The sequence below is a fragment of the Bombus fervidus genome, chromosome 1 (genome assembly GCF_041682495.2).
Source record: "Bombus fervidus isolate BK054 chromosome 1, iyBomFerv1, whole genome shotgun sequence".
NCBI lineage: Eukaryota > Metazoa > Arthropoda > Insecta > Hymenoptera > Apidae > Bombus > Bombus fervidus.
Window position 1 is genome coordinate 26095795 of NC_091517.1, and position 23024 is coordinate 26118818.

At 43.7% G+C, this 23024-nt stretch overlaps 1 protein-coding gene across 6 annotated transcripts in view; it reads right to left on the bottom strand.

Annotated features, from left to right (window-relative positions):
- LOC139991296 (uncharacterized) overlaps positions 1-23024 on the bottom strand; it is a 182566-nt gene that overhangs the window by 122746 nt on the left and 36796 nt on the right. For 5 of the 6 annotated variants that reach the window (XM_072011301.1, XM_072011270.1, XM_072011254.1 and 2 more), the window contains exon 2: positions 682-867. Coding sequence is in view for 4 of the 6 variants with exons in the window: in XM_072011270.1 (XP_071867371.1) it covers positions 682-867 (186 nt within the window). In the remaining 2 variants the exon portion in view is untranslated. Of the gene's footprint in view, positions 1-681; positions 868-7716; positions 7957-23024 lie in introns of those variants that run through there. The other variant, XM_072011277.1, reaches the window with a different exon arrangement.

Consider the following 23024-nt stretch of genomic DNA (forward strand, 5'->3'; position numbering starts at 1 on the left):
GATCGAAAGCCACTTGTTACCTTTGCACGTTCGCCTCTTGGCTCGCCTTATCAAATTAATACGGTTAAAGTTCGTAATACGGACAGGCTGGCGCGTTTCGTCGATACGCAAACATATATTCGACACAGATGTAAAATAATACCTTACCTTGCCTTACAACGATACTTTTACTTAAACTCGTCTCCTAAACGCATCTATTCTCTCTGCTATTTCTAGTTCGATTCATTGGCAATCATCGGCGTTTAGCAAGGGTCCGTGTCTTTCCCTGTTTCACACGCAGTTGGAACCGGTCGCGATTCACCGTTGCTTCGGTAGGTCGTAACCATTCACCACCCTTCGCGTAACAATTACCCGACGATCGGGTCCCGCGGTACGTACAGCGTGTATCGGATGTCGAAAACGAGTCTCACCCTGAAATTCAATCCTCTTGCATCCCTTGGCACAGCCTTGGTGCAGCCTTGGTACGCGGGCATACGTAGACGTATAGGTAGACGCGATGGGAAAAAGAGAAGCGAGAGGGAATGAACGGACGAGAGCGTGGTCGTGACGTTTTAAAGGATAGCACCGGTCACGGAAAATCGAAACAGACCGCAACGGTCGTACGACACGTTCCGGAGTAACGAGAACATATGTATGGCAATTAAGACCGGTGTACAGGATGGCTCGGCTGCGGCGACTTACCTCGAATGCAGGGCACAGCCACGCTGCACTGTGGGGAAACTGGAGGTGGGCGGCGGAGGCGGAGTGCAATATGCCGGTGGCAACGGTGGATCATGTCTGTGGAGATGGTTATGCCGGTGGCTGTGAGAGTAGCTCAGGGAACCTCGCAGAGTGCCGGGCAGATGGCGATGCGGCGTTGTCTGATCGCTAAAATGCAAATAGAGAATCACGATTTGCTAAATGACGTAAAACGTGACGTAAAACGAAGCATCGTAAAGACGTTTTAATTCTAACGCCAGAGATACGACAGTCTCGTACGGTAATATGCTACGATAACGTCGGAACGATTCGTAACAGCGGTTTAGCCGAGTTTACGAATAATTATACTACCGATACGAACGCAGTTGCTAGGTACTGCGATTCTTTCGCGTTAAAATACGTACAGTTTTGTCGTTTTCGATCGTATTCCTGATATCGCGAGCGGCCTTCCATCGTACCGATAACGGATCGTTCTACCTTGTTCGTTGGCGGAAACTTTACCTACTATCGCGAACGTCGCTTTTTACGGAGATATCGCGTTCGACCACCTGCGGGTAAGGTAGAGGACTGTAAAGAAGGGACACGTTCAGGTTGGTAAGATAGAAAGAGAAAGCGGGATACGTACGTGTTTTTCCACCCGAGTATCGAATTCGCTCGATATTCGAGGAGAAATCGAAAGCGTGGCGCGTATACCTTCGAAAATAATTCGTAAAATCTTTCCGAGTAATAGAATCTAATCGAAGATATTTCAATTACGATACGTTGAACCGCGACGAATCCGAACGTATTATCGAGAAAGCCGATTTACCAATCTCGTCGAAGATAACGCACGCTTCGATTAAGAAATCCGAAGGTTGATAACGTCTTATTTAAATTGAACGAAAGTTCGAATTTATCATCGGCTTTTCCCGTTTCAAAGATTAGTCGGTCACCGATCGTCTCGGACGATACGTTTTGAAACACGGTATTGCGTACTCCTGATCCTTCGAGTCGCTTTTCAACGATCAATTACAAAACATTACGCGTATATATTACGTATTTTCCTCGTGTAAGATTCAAAGTCAAATATATTGCGCGTATAGATGTATCGTTATCGATCTTTTTGTCAATTTCTAAAACGTGTATCGTACTTCACACCTGGTAAAGAGTTAGCTAGAAAAAAAAGTCTGGTTACATCCGGTTGCGCCACGGTACCCCACCTGCGATCCCCTCGACGAACGACGAGCGACGCGCGGCGACGCGTTAATTCCCACGAAACAACAAAAATACTCGTACAAGAAGCGCGTTACCCCGCCCTTGTCGATGCTACGAAAATTTCATAAAATTGCATAAAGTTGGAAAATTGTAAGAAAAGCACGCTGCTTCTTCCACGACGGGGCTTTAGTTACGAAGATGATAAACGAACATTTTGTCGTGAAACGTCGAACAACTTTGACGAAAGACACATCCTGTAATATTTGATATTCCGCTATGACGTAACGAAATTCAAACGCATACGTCGCATCGTCTCGATCTCGATTTCACGATCGTCGCTGTATCGTGCTTACGATAGGTTGCAGCGATTAAAAGAAACGCGAACAACCGTATCGCTAGAACGTTCGTGCCGTAGCAAAAACCCGTGCTAAGAAACCGTAGCCGTTCTAAAGAATCGCTTTTACTCGTGTTTTCGAACGTTGTTAACGTTGTAACGTTGTGGGATTAGAGGTACGGCAACGATAAAAGAACGAATCGGACGGTACGTAGTGGAGAGGATCGTACCGGTTCGATCGGAGCGAGCGAACGATTTTATCTACCGTCTCCGTGGAAAGCAGTGTGAGAGCGGAAACGTGGAAAGGGCCCGGCGAGGCCTCCTTCGCAACGGCTCGGCTCTTATCTAAACGCCAAACACGCCAAGCGACGCGATATCGTGTTGACGGTAGATAAAAAAGTACATAGAAAGCCGACAGAAGGGCTGTTAAAGAGAAGCTGCATCTGTTCGGCAGGGCCGCCGAGTGGCGACAGATAGTAGCGCGTCTTCGGTTACGCGTACTTTTTTAAAACAAACTGAAAAATCAACGAGTCGATTTTTACGTCGGTGACGTAATTTGCCTAAACAGGAAAATGGGAAAAGCGGTAACCCGTATATTCGAAAGGATGCAATTACTAAAGTCGACCTCGAACGCACGCCTACTTATGTCGGATGCAACGTCGCAGAAACTAGATCCCTGGCAAATAAATTACGCGAGCTTAACCTGCGGATCCTCGAAGGAGGAGCAGCTCAAAGGGCCTGTATTTCAATTAGAGGCAAAATGCGCGTATAAGGTTTAGCCAAGCGAAACATCGCTACGCGACCTAACGTTTCTCACATTTTTTCGTTTGCGGAAACGTAATTAAAAGATTCCTTCCTCATTGAAACGTACCATGTAGAATTTCAAGTTACGACATTGTGTTCTCGGCGACGAATTTTGTTAATTCGATTCACGGAGAAAGCAAAAATTTCCTCCCTGCGACTTAGCTTCGACGCTAATTTTCCAATATAATTTTGGTACAATTTCGCAGAGTCGTCGATCAAAGCGATCAACGTTTCAACGAAATTTCGATGAAACTGGTAAACTGGAAGTCGTTGCTCCCTGTAAGTAAACCTACTCTACTCGTTGACACGAGCTTCGAAACGCTGCTCTCGAGTACTATCGGCGATAAACTCGCGTCGCCGACGCGCAAAACCAACCGAATCGAAACGATTCAAATTCGTACGAGATCTTTATCTATTGCATATTTCGTCTTATTTTATCCGCTATTCGATCGCAATTTTCTCTCAAAGTAAACCGCAAAAGAGAGTAAACTGTACATAGGCGCCGTACGTTACGAAAGAAACACCGTATTTAACAGGGAAAAAGAGGACACGAGAAACCGAGAACGACAACGGATGCGTAGCGCTTGACCGGGTAATAAAGCTCGGGGAATAGCCATTTTCCACGTATGACGGGTCGAATTAACTATCGCGGATTTCACCGATAACCGTCTTACCGAGGCTCGTAGCAACGCTAATTACGCGAACGAAGGGTAAACTCGCAGGATGCTGGTGCGCGCGCCGCGAGAGATCCGCGCCGAAAGCCAACCTTCCGGTCGCACGATCTTAACGAGGACCCAAGACTAATCCGTAATCCGACTTTGTTCGGAAAATATCGTTACGGTGTCGCGTCACGATGAGATTCGTATGGACGTAGACATCGTGATAAATTTGATTTTCATCGCCACCGATACAAATCGTTCGATAACGAGAAACGTAAAGATACAGAAGACTTATAGGAATGTACGTGGTAAGAAAAAATAATTATCTGGAAAAGTTTTTTCTAAAACTAGGACCAAAGTCCGCGTTTTTCGATAGAAATCACGCCGACCGTGGACTATGGTTGTATTTGAAAATCAAAGTAAAATGTTTTCGGAATTGTGTCGAACAGACGGTGAGTGCGCACCTGCGTACCGTGTGTTTTCTGTCTCTCGAATAAAGAGTCACGCCACGTTGCAACACGGCAAAGCAAATTTCAATGGTAACTTGCGCGAATAAAAACTAAAAATATATCATACAAGAAAATAGGGAAAATTTGGGAAAAAACGATATCGAACCTTTTCTTTCTTTTTTTTTTTTTCGCTTTCGTCCGTACCATCTCTCGACGAATGTAGAAAAACAAAGAAACCGACCGTAGGATAAAAACAATGGGAAGACAACGAGTAGAACGATGTTAAGTCGGGATTTAACGAGTATTGGCAAGCCAGCTCGACGGATTAAAAATCGCAATTCTTCGTTGCGAATCATTTGTCACGTTTCTTCGGTACACGTATTATTTCTACGCAGTCCCGTCTCCATTCATTTTTCAGAGCGCATAAACACAGAGTTGCATAATGTACGGACCTATGTAGACTGTAGACGTTCGCGGAAACGTTAAACTATAGCCAAGTAAATTTAGCTCGCCGTTAAGATCGAAGCTTTTCTCGATGGAAGACCGTTTCCCTTTTTGTCACGGTAAATCGTCCCAGCAATGGGCGTAATAAAAAAATGCGATTACACTTTGCAAGTTTGCTGACATTGGTCGATCGTAACGGGCAAGCTTTAGGAAGATTCGATGGTTTCAAGAAATTAAGATGGAAACGCGCGCGTTATAAAGCTGGACGTGGCGTTACACCCCCTTACTCTAATTTTGGCGTTATTATTTTAAGATTCGAACGTTCGCGACAAAACGACGGCGTTTCAGGGGGTGCCCCTTGCGAAGAGCTCGCTAAAAATTCAACGAAACGCCGTAGCCAAGTTTAGACGAGAAACGTTCTATACTTGACCTTAACGGCGTCCGTCCAATGCCACGAACTTCGCGGTGGTCTTAACGTTCCTCCTCCGACCCTTGCTCGGGCAACAACGTCCAACAACGACTCTGCCACGGAATATGGTTCAACGACAAATCGGCAGAACTTTAGAAAAATGAATTCGCACGATGATCGGAATCCGCAAAGGGATACGAAACTCGTTGCACGTTGCATCCTATGGGATTGCGGATTTTCTGCAACGTTACGACCGCGTTTCATCGCCAGACGTCGCGTCGAAGTGGAAGGAATTCGAAGAAAACGTATCTTTCAACATTTTTGACGAAAAGGCAAACGACGACTAATTTCCCGTATCCGTAGAACGGAAAAATTCTTGGAGTACGAGTGCAGGAATTTGGTTTAAACACGCGCCGCTCTGCAGTGGCATAATACGTACGAGTAGTGCCGATTTCCATAAAACGCTAATATTTCGAGAAGCGCGTTATCCCAGCCGAAAGACGAGGACGGAGAGAGCTGGCAACTGGCATTAAAGCAATATTCTCTCGGTTAAAATAATAACGTTCGATCGAGGGAGGCGGTGTGTTCGCAGAAACTAATCCAGCATCGATATCGTTCGGTAATCTGTCGACGATCGTATTCGAGCATCGCGATCTCCCTACGTCCGCCATAATCCTCAAGATCCAATCGGAATACCTGGAACCACGGCTGGAATGCGGTCTATCGCAGCGGAAACGGCTGCGCCAACGGCAATTTCACCTCGGAAACTTTACAATGCTCGCGACTCGGCCCATTCGCCTGCAACGAGATTTTTCGAAAACCCCAGCCGCCGAATCGCTCCAACGCGTTCCAAGTCAAACAAACGCGAAACGCACACGCTCTCCGTCACGCGTTGCACCGGATCGCGTCCGCTCCATGTACCTGGATAAAGCTTGCTCAAAGGAATCCGATATTCCTGCATAGTCCGACCAAATTCGAGAAGCATTCCTATTCCACCGCGTGTTTCCTACTTTCGATCATCCATTTCCAACTCGGATACCACCAAAACAAGAGTTTCGCCTAGATCCGGTTCTTTCGGTCGATGCTAGATACGACTAATCGATCGTTGAATGAACCGCGTGTTGTTAGCGCGTTAACCGCCGCTGACGTAATATTACTTTTTATCGCGTATTCGCTCACGATCGAAACACTGTCCCCTTTTCTTACTTTACGCTTCTAACTTGAAAATATTTGGGACATACGTGTGCTCGAGTAGTCCGAGTCGATCGACTGCCTTCGATATAATTTAACGATTATTCTTCCGTAAATTTTCTTTTGTTATCACTAACACGTACTTCTTGGTAATGGCCCTTTCTCGCCTTCTTCCGAGCATCGTACGTTGCTACATACGTTTCGAAAAATGAATTTTCGCGATACTTTGTAAACCAATTGACCTGAAACTTTACGTACGTGTATCCTTTCACAGGTCGTATGTATAGGAGAATTTCAGCTGTGTCCTACGATAAAAATGTTTGCAACTTGTTTATTCATATCCTGTCGTTGATTCGTGCAACGTTATTATCAATGAGATCGATTTCCTCGACTACAAGTTCGTAAATGTTTATATCTGCTAAAAGGCGATAAATAAAGCAACGCGACTGTCGTAACCCAACTTTTTCTTCTTTTAATCAGCTACGCTTGAGTTAGAAAAAGGTGACGGCAGAGAACAAACAGAGAAGAAGAGAGTCGTTCTGCGAATCAAACGGATCGTACAGTAACGTTTAGATAAATCCGAGAAAACAATAAATAACGAGTATGGAAGCGACGCGAAGGAGAAAAATGTTGGACTAAAGTGCCGATACGTGTCTATCGGACGACTAACCTCTTCATTTTCGCAATAAGCATCGACTCGTATCAGAAGCTAGACTCGAGAGCGTAATCTAGTTTCTGAAACAACGCGGAGGAAAACTTTTCCTTCGAAATATAGCACGGCACGATCGAAACGAGTTTTAAACGAGAACTTTAAATTCGACGTTGAGCGCGATAACGCACCTAAAGTTGAAGACAAAAATCGGATATCCAAGTTACAACTGCTAAACGCTTTCATTCAGCGAAACGAGAAAAACTTTTTTTTTTTTTTATTTTGTAACTCCCATCGTAATTTCTAATTATTGCGCGCATTCGTTCGCAAATTGATCGTAAGCTGTAAGAGGAAACAAATTAATTACACGTGCACGGACGTATTATTGGATGAGATCAAAAGTAAATAGCGCGATTAAAGGCATTATCTTTCGACATCGTTTTCTCTATCGCGAACGATACTCGAGCTTTATCGAGCACAGTCGCTCTAAACTTTTGTAAATCGAATCGTAGGCTGCGCGATATGAAACGGAAATAAGCGTAAATGCATGGTCCGTGTTTTTCGGGCTATGCGGAAACGGAGCGCGATAAAGATAGGACATTTTGTAACTCGTGCACGCGGCAATGCCCCGTTAAGCAAATCCAGAGATAATTAGCACCTGGTGAAAACCGATTCGCTGGCGTTTCGTTTTCGATATAATCGCGTGTTTCAGAATCGAATAATCCGAATAGCAGGAAAATCGAGAGTAGCTCGTTTCCATAACGAAATCGTCCAACGGTTGAATATTCTCGTTACGTCGAACGTATTACGCTGTTGCCGCAGAGTGGCGCGCTCGGAGCGCGTTAAACGCGATTGGGAATCCAGAGAAATGCGCTCGAGCGTACCTGTCTGCGTTGTTGTTCTTAAAGCTGACCATCCCGCTCGCCGAGGCAGCCTCCCTCATAACCACGTACCTTTTTCACTCTGTTTACGCACTGGCACACCGCGCGACGACCACCGGACGCGGCCACGACGAGCACAACGATCCACGCATACAAAGAAACATCGCGTCACGTGCAACGAGCGAGCGTACAACGACGAAAAACGTGCTGCATAGACCGCGTTTCCGGACCGACTGAAGAGGAGCCACGCTTCGTGGCCGATCAACCCCCACCAGGTCGCTCCGTTCGCGTCCCCCTCCACCGGTTTCTAATTACAGCGTTCCGGCAACGGCAGGCCAGCTGACGTTCTTTTGTTGTCATTCTTCGTACGTCTCCTATGACAACCTATCATCACGATCCGATATTACCGAAACACAGGTTGTCCACGGTCACGTTTGCTTACTCGCGTCACGACCACCCTCTATGCCAACCAAGCTCAAGCAACATCGATCAACGAACATTTTCCCGTTGTTGAACCAACGTTTGGTTTTTTGACTTTTTCAAGTAACACCAACAACAGCGGAACGTTGCTTCGTGTTGATTCAACGGAGACACGGCTGAGATCTCTCCAAGCTGAAAGAATCCTGGTTTAGGGGTGATAAACGGCGAAAACAATCGACGTCGTTGGTAAAGAATCGGCCGATAATCTTAGGATCGTTAAAATCATCTAAAGCGTTTATCGATAGAACAGAATCAATCGCAAGGAAACAGCTTATATTTCGATTTAACGAAAGAAGGTGAAGAACAAACGATCGGGATTTTTGCTTTCAACAGCTTCGATCTATCGAGCGTCGCGTCTTATCGTTTGGCGTCGTTTTAATAGTACACGTTAGGTGTCTGTTTCGCGATGCAAGTAACATCGAACGAGCGAAAACGAGAAGTCGATGAAATTTCGTATCTTACGTTGTTACGTTTGCGCTAGCGATTACAATTCTCGTATTCTTCGTTTCGAGATATTCGGTTTGGTCTTTGCGTTCGACCAGACTAAAATTCGTTGATCGCCTATTCGTGTTTTCTATGTAAAGCACGCAACCAACCGAGGCTGTTCGAAAAAGAACGTCAGATTCGAGTAACTCGTTTTTCTTGGTCACACGAAAGACTATACTTCTAGGCACACCGTGTATACGGCAGAAACGACGTGTGCGCATGGGCCGTAACCCGTAACGCGGCTCAACTTTTCGAAAGTAACGTTAATTTTCGTTCGAACTGTTCTCGCAGCACCGGAGAAGGCAGCGATGCTGAGATCCTGGCACCTGCCGGTTGCGAGTCCGCCACACTTAACCCCTGACCGAACATCTTCGATCGTCTCGGATAAATTTCGCAAGGACCGCCGATCGTCGTCGAATTAACGTCAGAGGATTACTAAATTATTATTGAGCGAAAATTAATGCTTCTTTCCTCCGGAATTTCATCGAAATCGTCCCCTGAGAGCTATAACGGGATTGTGACTCGAGCGTTTCTAATTCCGTGGAATTTTGCTGCTTTCGCCAGATAAACGGAATATCGTGTTGACATTCGCGACGAAAATTATAATTCAGCCGAAGAGTATCTTGTCTAATTTAAAGAATTACGTGCTGGAGAGTTCGCGCGAGGAATTATTATCGGTAAACTACGACTCGTGGAAAGATTTACGTTCGACGGATGATGAAAATTTAACGGGGAGAACGTTGACGGCGCTAGATATTCGCGGTTACGTATCGCGCGAAAAGGGAAGCTGTCGTTCAGAATTATTTCGTCGAGAAACGAGTCGTGACGTATTTGGACAAGCAGCTCGTTCGGTCGTTAATTCGTAACCGATCTTCCAAATTTGCCTTCGTCTGTAAAAAAATCTGAAGATATCGTCTTTCAGGGACGCTCGATTACACGCGCCTCTTTCGTTTACCCGTCGTAAACGTATGGTATGCTATCGTATGCGTATCATAAAGCGTCGTGAATGGCTCCTTGTCGGCAGATTATAGTAAGAGCCACTTGGATGTTCAATTGCATTTTCTATTTCATAAGAGATACCGCTCCGCTTTACAGAGAACCGGAACACCGTGGTGTTTTTCAACGGCTCTAATTCGTAAATTTGCCCGTCGTTTCTTCGAAGAACGAAGGGTAGCATCGTGCGACAACGGAAAGGAGGCTGAAGAGCGGTCTTGAAAGATGATTCATAGTTTTAACGACGCGACGTCTACCTGCGTCTGGTGCGCTAATAATAGATTTTCAGCGGCCCAAGGATAGGAGTTCGTAGACAGCAATTCTATATGCAGCCAAACGTGGCTCGTTTTACAAATAAAAGGCTGCACCGATGTCGAGCACCATCGTTATGGCGAAACGATCTCAATTCCTAGCTAAGACTCTAGCCAAAGTTCCGTATCTCTCTCCTCGAAGAGGGAAGATTTTGCCCGATAAAAGGGAAATTTCGCTCCTTTGCCGAATCTTGGGCGAACAACTTGTTTCGATCGTTTAAAACGTTATTCCTATAGATTTCCTTGTAAATTATATATTTTTCTCTTGCCTTCCTCTCTTATCTTCGGCGACGGAAGAAAGAACGCAGGCATTGCCTCAAAGAAGATACTACTTTCGAGAAATACCATGGGTCGTCATCGATGACCTACTCAGGATGGAATGCGCTACATAATTTGTTTTTCATGCATGTACGTACATCGTGTATGCACGGTTCCACGTTTTGCAAAAGCCGGACGTAAATTTTGCGAGGTAAATTGTGGAACACGTAGCGTCTGGTCCAATTTTACAGCCAAGTCGGACGGATATAGTATTTTAACGGAAATTTACATTATAATTTCGAAGCTACCGAGTTGCCCGACAACTTTCGTCGTTAAACACCGTTACGCCGTGCCGCTTTCAATGACAAAATTCTCTTCTAACTCGATTACGAACGAGCAAACGGAATCGAAAATAATTCGTAACGTGATATAACACTCGCCTCGAACAACTTTGACAAATCGTTACATTTACGATCGACCCGTTAACTTCTTTGACTAACTTCTTTGATTAACTCAAAAACGAATATCACAAGATTCGCGTTTCTAGAGAAAAGGATACTCGCGTTTCGCAATGATCGTCGTACGCGTAGGTACCCTGAATCGCGATCGATTCGTTTGAGAAGGTTCGTGTGGAAAAGCGGCGAAAGACGCGAAACAGACGACGTTAATTTCGACGAGAAGTTCGTTAGAGGAGACTGTCGTTGTAGGCGACGGAACAAAGGTCCCGACACAGCGTGACAGATCGAACTTTCGCGTCACGTCGATTCCTCGCAGCAGGCATTCCTTTTCGTCCGGTAGCCGGCAACTTCACGGACAACGAAAGATCGGTCGGTGTTCTTTCCCTGAAAAAATTCCAGGAAAAACAGGAAAGCTGAAAAGCAGGAATTCGCTGAATAGCGTTTACTATTTTCGAGTCGGTAGGTCCGATCTATCTTTTACGATATTTTTTCGAAATATTCCGCGAAATATATCTCAATCGGATAATACCGGAATAAAACGTTAACGTTACGCGTTCAAATCGAGCGTTTTAACTTTCTTTCCATTATTTAAGAAGATAAAGAAGAAAACGAGGACGCAAAGAATCCATCGCTTTAACCGTGGAATAATCCATATCTCCGTGCATCTGGAATACTGGGTAATTAAAGGGTAATTCCCATATTTCTCCTCATGCATAGTATGCATGCCCTACTTTATGCCAACTAATTCTCCGTAGTTTTTCTCATTAGCTGTTACTTCTTCGCATCGCACGATCGCGATTAAATCGTACGAAAAATGTATGGTAAATCCTGTTTGTCGATTCGTCTTCGTTCATCGATCGGGCTAAAACGATACAACGGAATGATAAAACAACGGAAGCTGATAGTCCCAAGGCAAAGCGTAACCACGTAATTGCTTTCCTCGTAAAATAGAAATTCATCGACCAAAGTCTCTTCGACTCTTTGATGGATGTTGATTCGCTTAACCTAAATGGGATTCACGAGGATAAACCTCTTATGCGCGTTGTAAGTACGTATGCGCACGGTTGGTTCTCATAGGAAACGCTTGTATTTGCCATTACTAATACAAATTTCTCCTCTGTAACATAGTTAACCTACGCAAACTGTAATACGTGAAGTAAAATGTGGCAAGTTGTTTGGATTATAGTGTAGTTCATTCGGTTAGTATTAATTCAAATCCTCTATCCATTCATTTTAAATGGTACCACACGTTACATAGGAAATACGTACTTCACCTAGTACATGTAAACTGAAGTCGATAAAATTTGAATCCCTACTAATCGCTGCCAATTTGGATTCTGATCTTTTCTTCGTTAGGATCTGATACACAACGGTACGATACGCAACAATTCACGCTAGTCATCCACTCGACCGAGCAACGATCGTCGTTTTCTAAATTCTAAAGTATTCGAATACATCGGGGGATACAGAAGTAACCGATATTTATCGATGGCTAACCAAGCGATCGCAAAAATAAAAAGAGAATGTATCGGGCGATAAAAGGACGTATAAAGGGCAGAGAGACTAAGCGGTAAAAATACTGCTAAATACTAGGCGCACGACGAACGCGTTTAACGAGGTCCCTCGCGCTGAATACACCTGACGACGCGCATTCGAGGCCACAGGTGAACACCTCGGGTAAAAGGGTCCTTTTCTTTCGATGGCATTGTTGCGTCGTGCCGGCACAATCGGTCGGAATCCATATTCACCGAGGGCAAGTGAATGGGCGCAGGTATGCACGCGCCTGTTATTTTATTTCAGAGAAAAGTGCCTGTCAGGTTGGTCAAAGCGCCGGGGAATATAGTTCTTTTACGTGGCGAGAACTAGCGGTGGTTGCTTTGGGCAGAAGTGGAACGCAACTTTGGATTAAGCTTCCCTTGTAAAATTACGAATGCAACCGTGCGTGCGCAACGATATTTATATCCGGCACTACATAACTAAACTATATTGCGCAACGTATCGCGTACGATTGGTGTAACTTCGGGACGAATAGAATCGGATGTTTTTCATAGCGATACGTGTTACACCGGTTTGACCGGTTAAAGCACGAGTGGCGCGAATTTTATTGCAAAAAATAAGGATTCAACCTAACAAGAATAAAATATCATCGAAATTACTATCTCGTCTTTGTGAAATATCTGCAACTCGAAAATACGTTAGAACCGTAATCTTCTTCTAATCCGAGTTCGTTGGTTCGCGCACACAGGTGTAACTGCCTTTAAAAACACATATTGTACATCGGATGGCAGAAACTTTGTTACTTTGAAACTAATATACATTGTTAGTCGACTGTATCCGTTTACCGGCTACATCCAAACACTTATACAACGATAATTATTTGGCGCGTGTCGATACACGCGCATCGTTAGTCGCGTTTGTTCGATTATTTATCGCGATATTCATCCGATTCCTTGATAGAGTCGTATCGTGAAAAGAGTGAATCGATCCGATTATTTGTTGTTTCGTACAATCCTTCTTACGATCTAGGTATCTCTGTATCAACGATAGGAAAATTGCACATCTTCCGCGAAAGAAGCGCATTATTTCACCTTGATTTGTTACGCGTAATTGCCAAGATCTTAAGAACGTAGGGATTTTGGAATGTATAAATATATCGAATAATCGACTTGAAATTAGCGATACCGTTTCGCTAGATTTATGCAAGATATTTGATAAAAGAAACGTTCGCGTCTTCTAAAAGGCGACTCGTGGCCACGAGCTGGCGCACGTGCTCCTCGCTGCTTTCGGTCCGATAAACTTCACCAGGATTTCATACTTGCGAGCAAAGTTGTCACGTCGTTAAATGAAAAAATACTCGAGAACGCGTAGGAACGGTAATACGACGTACGTCTTTAAATCTATTCGTTCGGAATCCAGCAGGGATGTTTTGAGAGCTGGCGATACGAATCCTCGAGTAAAGATAAGCGATTCTTCCGAACGATTCGATGATCTTCCCATAGAACGAACGCAAAAAATTGTACGTCGATTTATGTATATCGCTTGTTCTCTTTTTAGTCGTGTATCACTCGATCAAATTTGATTCGTGAGTAAACAGACGAACAACTTTCTCCAACCGGTGTTTGGTGCATCATTTTACACAGAAGCGTGCGACGCACGGTTGTACATGGTAGCTGTGAGCTTATGGTGAACGTAGTTGGAAGGATTTCTCGAAGAGTACGGCGTTATTCGGCTATTGTATTGTCTCTTAACTCGCACACTCCGTTTTCAACGATCTCGACATCTACAAGTTAAGTTATAAATTTCATTTACGGTCATTATATATTCCATTAACCGTTTGAACTAATTTCTATTAGTCAGCACGCTTTCCGTACCATCGATCCCTCGCACGATATGCATATAGAAAATGTTTCTATCCAACTACGTTTTACCAATTAAGCAAACAGAAAGCGTGAGAAGCTATCACAATGACTAATCGTTTGCGATCTCGATCAAGATTTAATCTTGATTTCACACGAAACTGCTTAAATGTAATTTATCCAATTTTCACGAAACGTTTGCGCTACATCGAAAAACCCGTTTATTCGCGCACAAATAATAATAATAATAAAAAAAAGTGTTTAAAAAAGTGATAAGATCGAAATCGATACGATCTATCGATAACGATATGTACTCCGTTCGACAGCTATTTCGCGACTGATCGTTAACCGTTAATCGTTCGCTGTCCACGCCGTGCTATACCCAACTATAGAGATCCGCGAAATTCGATCCTAACAGTTGCTACTTTATTTTTTCGCCCGTCGGACAAATTCCTTTCCCCTTCTCCATCTCTTTCTCTCACAAGCTTTTCCGCTCGATCGACCTTTCAAACATCTACCAACGGAAACGCTCAAATTTTTGTATCAAACTTTGCAAATGAAATACTTGACCGAAATAATCTAATTGGAAGTTTTCAATAACTCGAAAAGTCACCGTCTTTTCGCTCTTCGAACTAGACAACGAAGAAAAGAGCTTGGAATCGCCGACTTAAATAGAGCAGGCATCTGGCCTGTATTCTTCTGGAACTTTTGCTGGAAACTTCGGACTGGTTTCTCTCTTCGAGTCTCGGATGTCTTCATAAACAATAGCCCCCTGCAAGCTCTCTTTGTACGTATTTGCCGAGTGTCCTCCGACGCTCCATGGCCATTCTCACGCTGTTTCGAACATCACGTGGTGCGAAAACTTTCCTTCTTACCGCTCGCGAACGTTTTTCTTTTTTTTTTTTTCCTTTTTTTTATTTGCGTTTAATTTACGATCGAATCTCGTAAAGAATTTTAAGTAAATTTATCCGGCATGGTACTATGACACGATTAATAAGTGTTTATAGTATGTTTGATTCTACTCGAATCTAGTGCTTAGGTCTAAGGTGTAATGTCTTTTTAGCCTGCGGATCTGTTCCGACGTGTCGAGCGGTCGAATAATTAGAGAGTTTTGGTGGTTGTTAACTCTTGTGCTGTGTCTATTGCTGAATTTGAATATTTCTTCTTCGACTGTGGGTATCTTGAGGTCGTGGTGTGTCGTTTCGTTGGTGCGCGTAATACAAGAGCACATGCGCGCCACGTGGACCGCTCGTTCCCGGTTTCCGTTCTCTAGAAAACTGGAATTCGAACTCGCTCGCAGAACTTTTGTCACGTCCAGAAACTTTTCATCGGTGTAGAGCATCGAGCGTACGAAACGCGAGTGTATGCTTGGAAAAAAGGATGCGACCGTCGGGGACTTGTAACGAGTAAGTAACCGTTAAGGGGTATGAATGGCGGCTGTTCGCAGCTGCATCTTCCACGAATTTCCTCTTTTGCGCTTCCAATTTGTTTTCCAGGCGTGTTCTTTGATACAGAGATGCCCCTTTGTTCCATTGTTCTTGACTTATTTGCAAACGTGCGGTATTTCGGTAACGAATTTCGTTCCCCTTCCATAGAATTTAACGTTGTATACGAAGATCAACTCACGAATGAATGAGAAAGACTTGTACGCAATAGCTACATCGAGTAAATAACATTATCCAACTACTCTGACGCTTGTAAACGATGTATTTATTTTGTTGATTTTGTTCGCGGCTACACGGCCTTCACCTATCGCAATTTTAACTTTCCGTTAAATCAGTGAATTGGCTTTTTTCCCGTGTAAGGGATCACCTTTAACATTTTCTCTATGACCGTGTACCTTTTACAAAAAACAAACTACCACTGGTAAAATAATACGTTCATACGTAATACGTAATATAAATAATAATAACAAAGACAAGGACGGCTATTTTACTTGATGTATTTTCGCGTTCCAAGGTATTAATACAACGATAGAACAAAAAATGTATCTTTTATTAGATGTCACGCGAGAAATAGTCATTATAATAATAAGCGACACCCATTTTATCGTAGAATAGCTTATATATCGAAAATTCGATATTATATGTTAATAATAAATGTAACAACATACGTATACACGTCGAGGAGAAATTAGTTTTCACTTTGTAGGATTACCGTCGACAAAGTGATATTTTTCATCGGTTTTAATGTTTTAAGAACCGTTTACGAGACAACGGTTAAAAGTAAATTCAGTCAGCGCGGTCGTTACCAACAAACGACACGACGCACCGACGGAAACGAAAGCGACTGTTGGAACGGACACGAAAATTTCCGCGGTGCTATGCAATCCGGTCGCAAACAAAAATTCAACGAAAATCGCTAATAGAATTTTTCTATCGTAACAAAACTCTTTGTGCGTTATCTTTAATTAACACAGAATGCGAAGCCGTCAACGATTTTCGGAATATCAAAAGTATCTGAATATCAAAAATTTGGTTAAAAATTGACCGCGATAAAGAATAAAAGCTAAATAAACGAATACGATTTGCCAGTATAACGAAATGATAAACTTGAGCGGATTTCAAATTTCGACAAGTATATAGGTACTCGATTGGGAAGGAATTGGGCAGGAAAACTTGAAAACGGAAACCGAACCCGGCCCGTTAATGCCTGGAAATTCGTTTCCAACCTCTTCCTTCCAACGAGATATACGTATGTACATACACAAGTATGTACTGCGAACCGTGACTCTTTGAGCGACAGGGTTTGACATTTACCGGCTGAACGGTTCGTTGTTCATTACGCTGAAAACGCTACGCCGATTATTCCAGCGTCTTCTCGCGCAAAATGTCACGTTCTTCTCTTTCCACGAGGTTTCCGTCGATCAAGCTGCACGCTAACCGATTCAGACGTAATCGGAATGTAATTCAGACGTAACGTGGCATAGGCGTTTTTTTACGGTAAAAGTCCGAACTTTTGGAACGACAGGGGATCGTTAGAGACAGGTAGTCGATTTTGAAAAACGTAGGGATAGATGCGAAAAACGCGATGGAACGTCAAAAAGTTTGTATAATTGCCGTTGCAAGATAACAACTCCGGCTAGATGTTCGATATTCTTTCGGAACTCTCGACGTTCGACCGACTTGAAACTTTCAAAGGTGATTAATTTTATTTCCAGCCGTCCTAAAACTCGCACCAACCACGGAAAAAATATACGTATTAAAAACACGGTGGCGAAAAACGAAAATCTTTGTGTTAAAAACCCAACGGTGCGTTTCTTCGCCGCGTTTGTTCTCCCGATGTCGAGGAAAAACCGGAAAGCCGTGAAGCGTGAAAATGCGAGACCGCCGCGGTGCAGCTCATGCAAGATGCACGAAGGGAAATTTAGAGAGTAAGGACGGTCGGAAAGCTCGGCGCTGCCCGCGCACCTGTTTTCAGCCGTCTCTCGTTAATAAAGTCGAGCCAGTCCTCTTTCCCCTTGTTTTAAGCCTCTTACCTACCTGTAGGATAGCGGGCTTAATGATTCCACCGAGTCGAATTTCCTGCTGGTGCGACCATATACTTTTACCTCGTGCCGCTAACCGGAGGGAGGTAAATGCGGCAACCGGGGGCTGTGAAATCCTTCGAGCCGAGGTTAGTTCACATTTTTCAACCCCTTTGCATCGGTCGAACGACAAGGGGTTGCTGTTCGATGTTTGCCTCGGCGTATGCATAACCGACAAGCGTAAACTTTACGATCGTAACGTCTTGTCCAGTTACATTTTATCGTCGTAGATAGTAGATTAAATATTTTTTACGCGAAACGTCCAAGGTAAGGTTAATTACTTGCAGCGTGTAATTCATCCTCGAGAATTATTCAGACACGATCTCCTGATTTCGTTTCGTTTCGTTTCAGTTGAAGTTTCCAAACTCGTGATTAATAGCGGCGAAACGGGTCCGTTACGCGAAAAAGAGACCGATCGTGGCAAAAGAAGCAAAAGAAACGAAAGAAGCAATCGTGGTACAACTATAAAAGCAGTACAATACATAGAACTTAATCGCGAGCAAAGTCGCGGCGCACCCCCGGCCACTCGTGAAATCTCATTTTTCATTTGTCGGGCTTGCCAGAGGGAGCAAATTGCGGTAAGAGAAATTCCGCGGCGAACCTTTCTCCGACCAACAACCTGCGGATTTCTGCGCTCCTGTTTCCCCTGCGAAGCTTTCCGAGTCTACAATACACAGATACCTACTTATTCGCTAAAACCTCTACGGGAATCAACGAAGATGTTCGCCAGACTGGAAGTTTAACAATTAACCACTTATTTACCAACTTGTATCGTACGGACTTTTTATCGCGATTAAGAGCTTATTGGCTTCTCCGATTTCACCGAATAAACTGAAAATTATTCCGTTGGCAGGATTAACGAGAATTAAATTCCCACTGGAACGTTCTTTTCGATAGTGGATAGATGGATGTCTATGAAAACGATAGACTCTCGAATTCGCATCCAAAGTAGGAGGAAACAAAATAGAAAAACGCATCGTCGCGGAACACGTTTCACCGCCTTTGGATTTGATTTTATAGCGCATCGTAGCAAAAACGACTCGTAATGAAATCGTATTTCATAGTTGCAAATATCTTTTATGGCGCGTTGTACCATTCGCAAGATTTATCGGAGATCGTGAAGAAAAAGGCGTAAAGCGATAAACGCGAGTCTAGAAACTCATTTGATAGTAGTTTGAAAAAATCGTGCGGCAACAACTTTATAGAAATTTATGGGCAGCAACTTTTCCCGATCGTATTAAAAAACTTTTTCAAATTAAAATAACAATACGGAATACGGAAGAATCGGCTCGACCATTATACCGATAGAAGCTACAAATTTTGTACCTTCGAAAAGCTCTTAAGTTATGGTTAATAGATTTTCCTTTTATTTTCTTGATACAAGTACCACTGTATCGTAATCTTAAGACGTAAAACGGTTGCAGACTATGAAAATTTGCTATTAACGAAAATGTTCCAATTATCGTTGGTATTCCTTTACATACGGTATTCGCTCTAAGTTTTCAAATTTAACGATAAGTCGAACAAATTTTATGTGAAATTTTTCTAAATTTCGTCTTTTCGAAACCTCTTCTCCACCAATTTATTAATTTGTATGCTCAAATTAATCGAAAAGCGACATTTTTCAAAGTTCCAACGAAAATTCAAGAAACAGAGAAGGTCGTTTGAAAATATATACGTAGTTAGCAGTAAAGCGGGAGAAACCCAATGGTGTTCCCCTGAAATCTAGGAAAAAGGTAACAAGAGGATGTAGATGAAGAAGAAGAAGAAGAGGAGGAGGAAGAAGAAGAAGAGGAGGAGGAAGAAGAAGAAAAAGGAAAGGAAAGAAGTCACAAAAGGGGGAAGAAGTGGCGTCTTTACGCGGTATCGATCCTCGCGAGGATCCTCGAAAAGTTTCGAAACGGGGACTGCCATTCGGAATTTCACCGAACGAGATCCGCACGCCGAACTTTTCCCTCGCGAGCGCGTCACCAACGAAAAAGGCAAGATTTATTTCTTAGACTCGTGTCCGGAATACCAGGTGAAAAATTGCGCCAGATAAGACGCGCGGCCAAACTTATACCGAATATCGCTTAGTGCTTGAAACGATCCGTGCTCGTGTTCTATGCGCGATAAAATATCCGTAAATGCCGTACACCTCTTTGTCGCGCAGATTTATCCGGAATAGGAAACATTCGAGACTATTTAAGAACTCGTTGGAAGAAAAATTTTAATACGGTAGCTCCTCGTTGATGGAAATTGCTATTGAAAAAATAGTTGGAAAGTTTTCAAGAAAGAATATAATATCTACTCTGAAAGTGGTCAAAGAAAATTGCTAAATTGCTCGAGTTCCCCAAGCTACTCCAGGAACGCTATCCCGATGATCAAACGGTAATCACGATCTGTTGAAGTGGTCGCCACTTCTAAGAAAACTACATCTGGTCTTTAGTTTTCTCAAGCACCGAAGCCATCGACAGCGCATAGACGAAAGACTGCGTCGAAGGCAAACCATAAACGGTACGCGTGCAACGTTGGCTTCAGGGTTTTTCAGTCATAGGGTAACGCTGTTAGCGTGCGGATCTGGACCAGCTCGTATTGTATTCCAAACTTTGTACTTACGCTTTAATATTCAAAATATAATATTATCTACCTTACAATTTATCCACGCGTTCCTTTGTATTCACATACATCCAATAACCTTAACACGATCGTTAAAAGGCAAAAATATAACAAACGATCGTCGTTTGTACGTTGAAAAATAAATCGGTTGAAAGGAATTCTTAAGAGGGAAATCTAAAGACATTTAAATAGAACTCGATTAGACGGATGATCTTCGCTTTTAAAAAGGAGACAAACGAAACTGGAAAACAGACTGACAAGGTTCGATAGATACGTTGCACGCCTAATCTAGATCCGATCTAACCTCGCGTTTCGATAATTCCCAACAGAGAAGACATCGCTCCGAATTCAGATTCTCGAGGAAATAGCGACAAATCATTTTCACGTGATTTGGAAACTCTCTTTAACTTTGCCCGCACGACGAACGTTTCGTCGATCGAACAAGCCCGATTTTCTCGAGAACAACGATCTCCAAACGACGAGGAACGTATAATCGAAAGTTTGGCGACGCGTTCCTTCGCGATCGGAGCGAGAGTAACTCCTTGTTGAGAATCTTACATCGCCGGAGAACGTCGTCATTGTGGCGGAAAGTTCTCAGAGATATTGGTTTCTTGGAAGGATTTATTCGTTGGTCGAAATGAAAACGACAAATTTTCCAACCAGTTCGATGCTCGATTCTCGCTTTTGTCATTTTTTCTCGGCGAAACTGACGACCTCCTATGGGAGAAAGGCCCACGACCAGCTGGCCTTGACGTTTCATTAATTGAATCGTGAAATAACGCGTTACGCTCGTGCCGTCTGGACCGGAGGAAACAATCGCTCGGCCCGTGAAACTGCGACAGCGCTCTTCCACGTGATCTTTAGGTTCCAGGTCTTTATCGGACCTCCCCTTTCTGGTCCGATCGTCCACGTACAACGTGAAAGTTTTTTAAAGCCAGCAGCAGCAAGTTCCGGCAAAGTCGACGCTAAACTCCAACGTTACGTTTCTTCTTTCTTTTTGCGAATGCGTCGCGAGTGTTTTGGGAAAAATTTGAGAAAAATTTGGAAGAAACGTTGGCTTGCTAGTTGTACGAAATATTCGTAATAATACGAAATTAATAACTTTGTTCTTTCTTCGTTCCTTTCTTCGTACATCGTTAATAAAGGAACTGAAAGACAGATTGAAACGGTCAGAGGACAGAATGTGCAGAACCTTCAAATTCTTAGGAGTACGTTATCTCGAAGAATCTTCGAAGAAATTGGAGTCTCGGAAGAAAGACCGGCCTCGATATAATCGCAATTAGTCTTGCTAATGGTTCTCCGAAAGATTTAAAAGGTCTGCAACGAAACGGTCGTCGAACGGTCAAGTTAGTTCGAAACAGAGGGTCGGAGGGAACGAGTTCATTAACGCGTCGAAGATCCAGGAATTCCCGTAAAATCGAACCGTTTCGGGACTTTATCTTCGAAAATATACTTATCCTGGACGGCGTGTCCGTAACGAGCGAAGACGAGAGGCGATTCGCCGGCATCGATCGGTCGTCCTGCTCGTAAATCGCAAACAGCGTTCTGCGACAAATAGCCCGCGGTAATTCCAAAGGAGGAAAGAACGACATCTGTGGAAGCCGGGTGAACGCGAAAAACTGGGTTTAACGTCCGCAAATTGAGCATCGCTATTGCGTCAATGCGAGATCTGAAAAATCTGGTTTATCGGTTGAAATTTTCAAAACGAATCAAGAGCTCTGGCGCAGAAACGCGCAGAAAATAAAATCGACCAGTATGGCTTTCGACTGTGTCGTGCGTATATAGGAAATAGTCGATCGATTTATTCGGCAACTTTTTGACGTTGTTCGCCGCGAAGAAGCGATCGAACGTCGTAAAACAAAGAGATGCAATCATCGTCTCTTCTAATCCGTTGCAAACGTATCGTTCAAGAGTCGCGTTATCTCCCTCGCTCGTCTAGCACCCTCTTCCGCAGCTAGCCATTTGCACTAACATTCGTAAACGACAAAATTGCACGTCCTTCGGAGGATGACTCGTTCGCTAAATGTTCACCGGGTAACTCAGCCAGCACGATTTTGTCTTATTGGCGTCTAACGAGGTTGCGCTCGTTGTCGAAGGGTAGAGAGGCACAAGCTCGCGTAATTTGTGCCGGAGGAAGTTGCCGGGGCCGCGGTAATGCGAGTTCAACAGGATCCTAAGTTAATTTCGACCGTTCTACGGAGAAGGGTCAAAGATGCGGTTTACGATGGGAAGCTATGATTTGTTTGGGAGCGTGCCAGGGGAAACGATGTTATTGCATTGGAGGAAGATAAAAGGATAGGGGGGATGAGGTAGGAAGGTTGACGATCAAAAGAGACAGATCGGAAAAACGAACCAGCTCCGCTAGCAATCGATATAAGCTCGATAGTTTTTCAGCATCTACCATACCGTTTCGTTTTGTCCGACGAACGGAGCTCGAAGAATTTCTAAACATCTTTTTCTTCGATAAAGAGCTTGTAAGATCGCTTGTTGGCAAAGAGGTTACACGAATAACGAGTTATTACGAGCCACGCAGTTCAGAGTTTGTTCAAAGGTAATCTCGGCACAGCTGAGAAACGAACATTTTCGGTCGAAAGGGTCGCCTTGCGAGATCGATTTAACGCAACGGAAAGCGAAATTTTATTTCGCTCTCTACCGCCAAATTTGACGATATCGACAATTTTTTCGACTACGTATCTTGGACGCGAATCTGCCGAAAATCGATACGATGCCTCGACCGACATCGATTAACTTCGAGGACGACAGAGGCAACCGCGAAAGCCACGATGCCTCTTTGGTCGCTAGCGTTTTGTTTGCGAGTTATTACATCGCATAGGAAACCGATAAC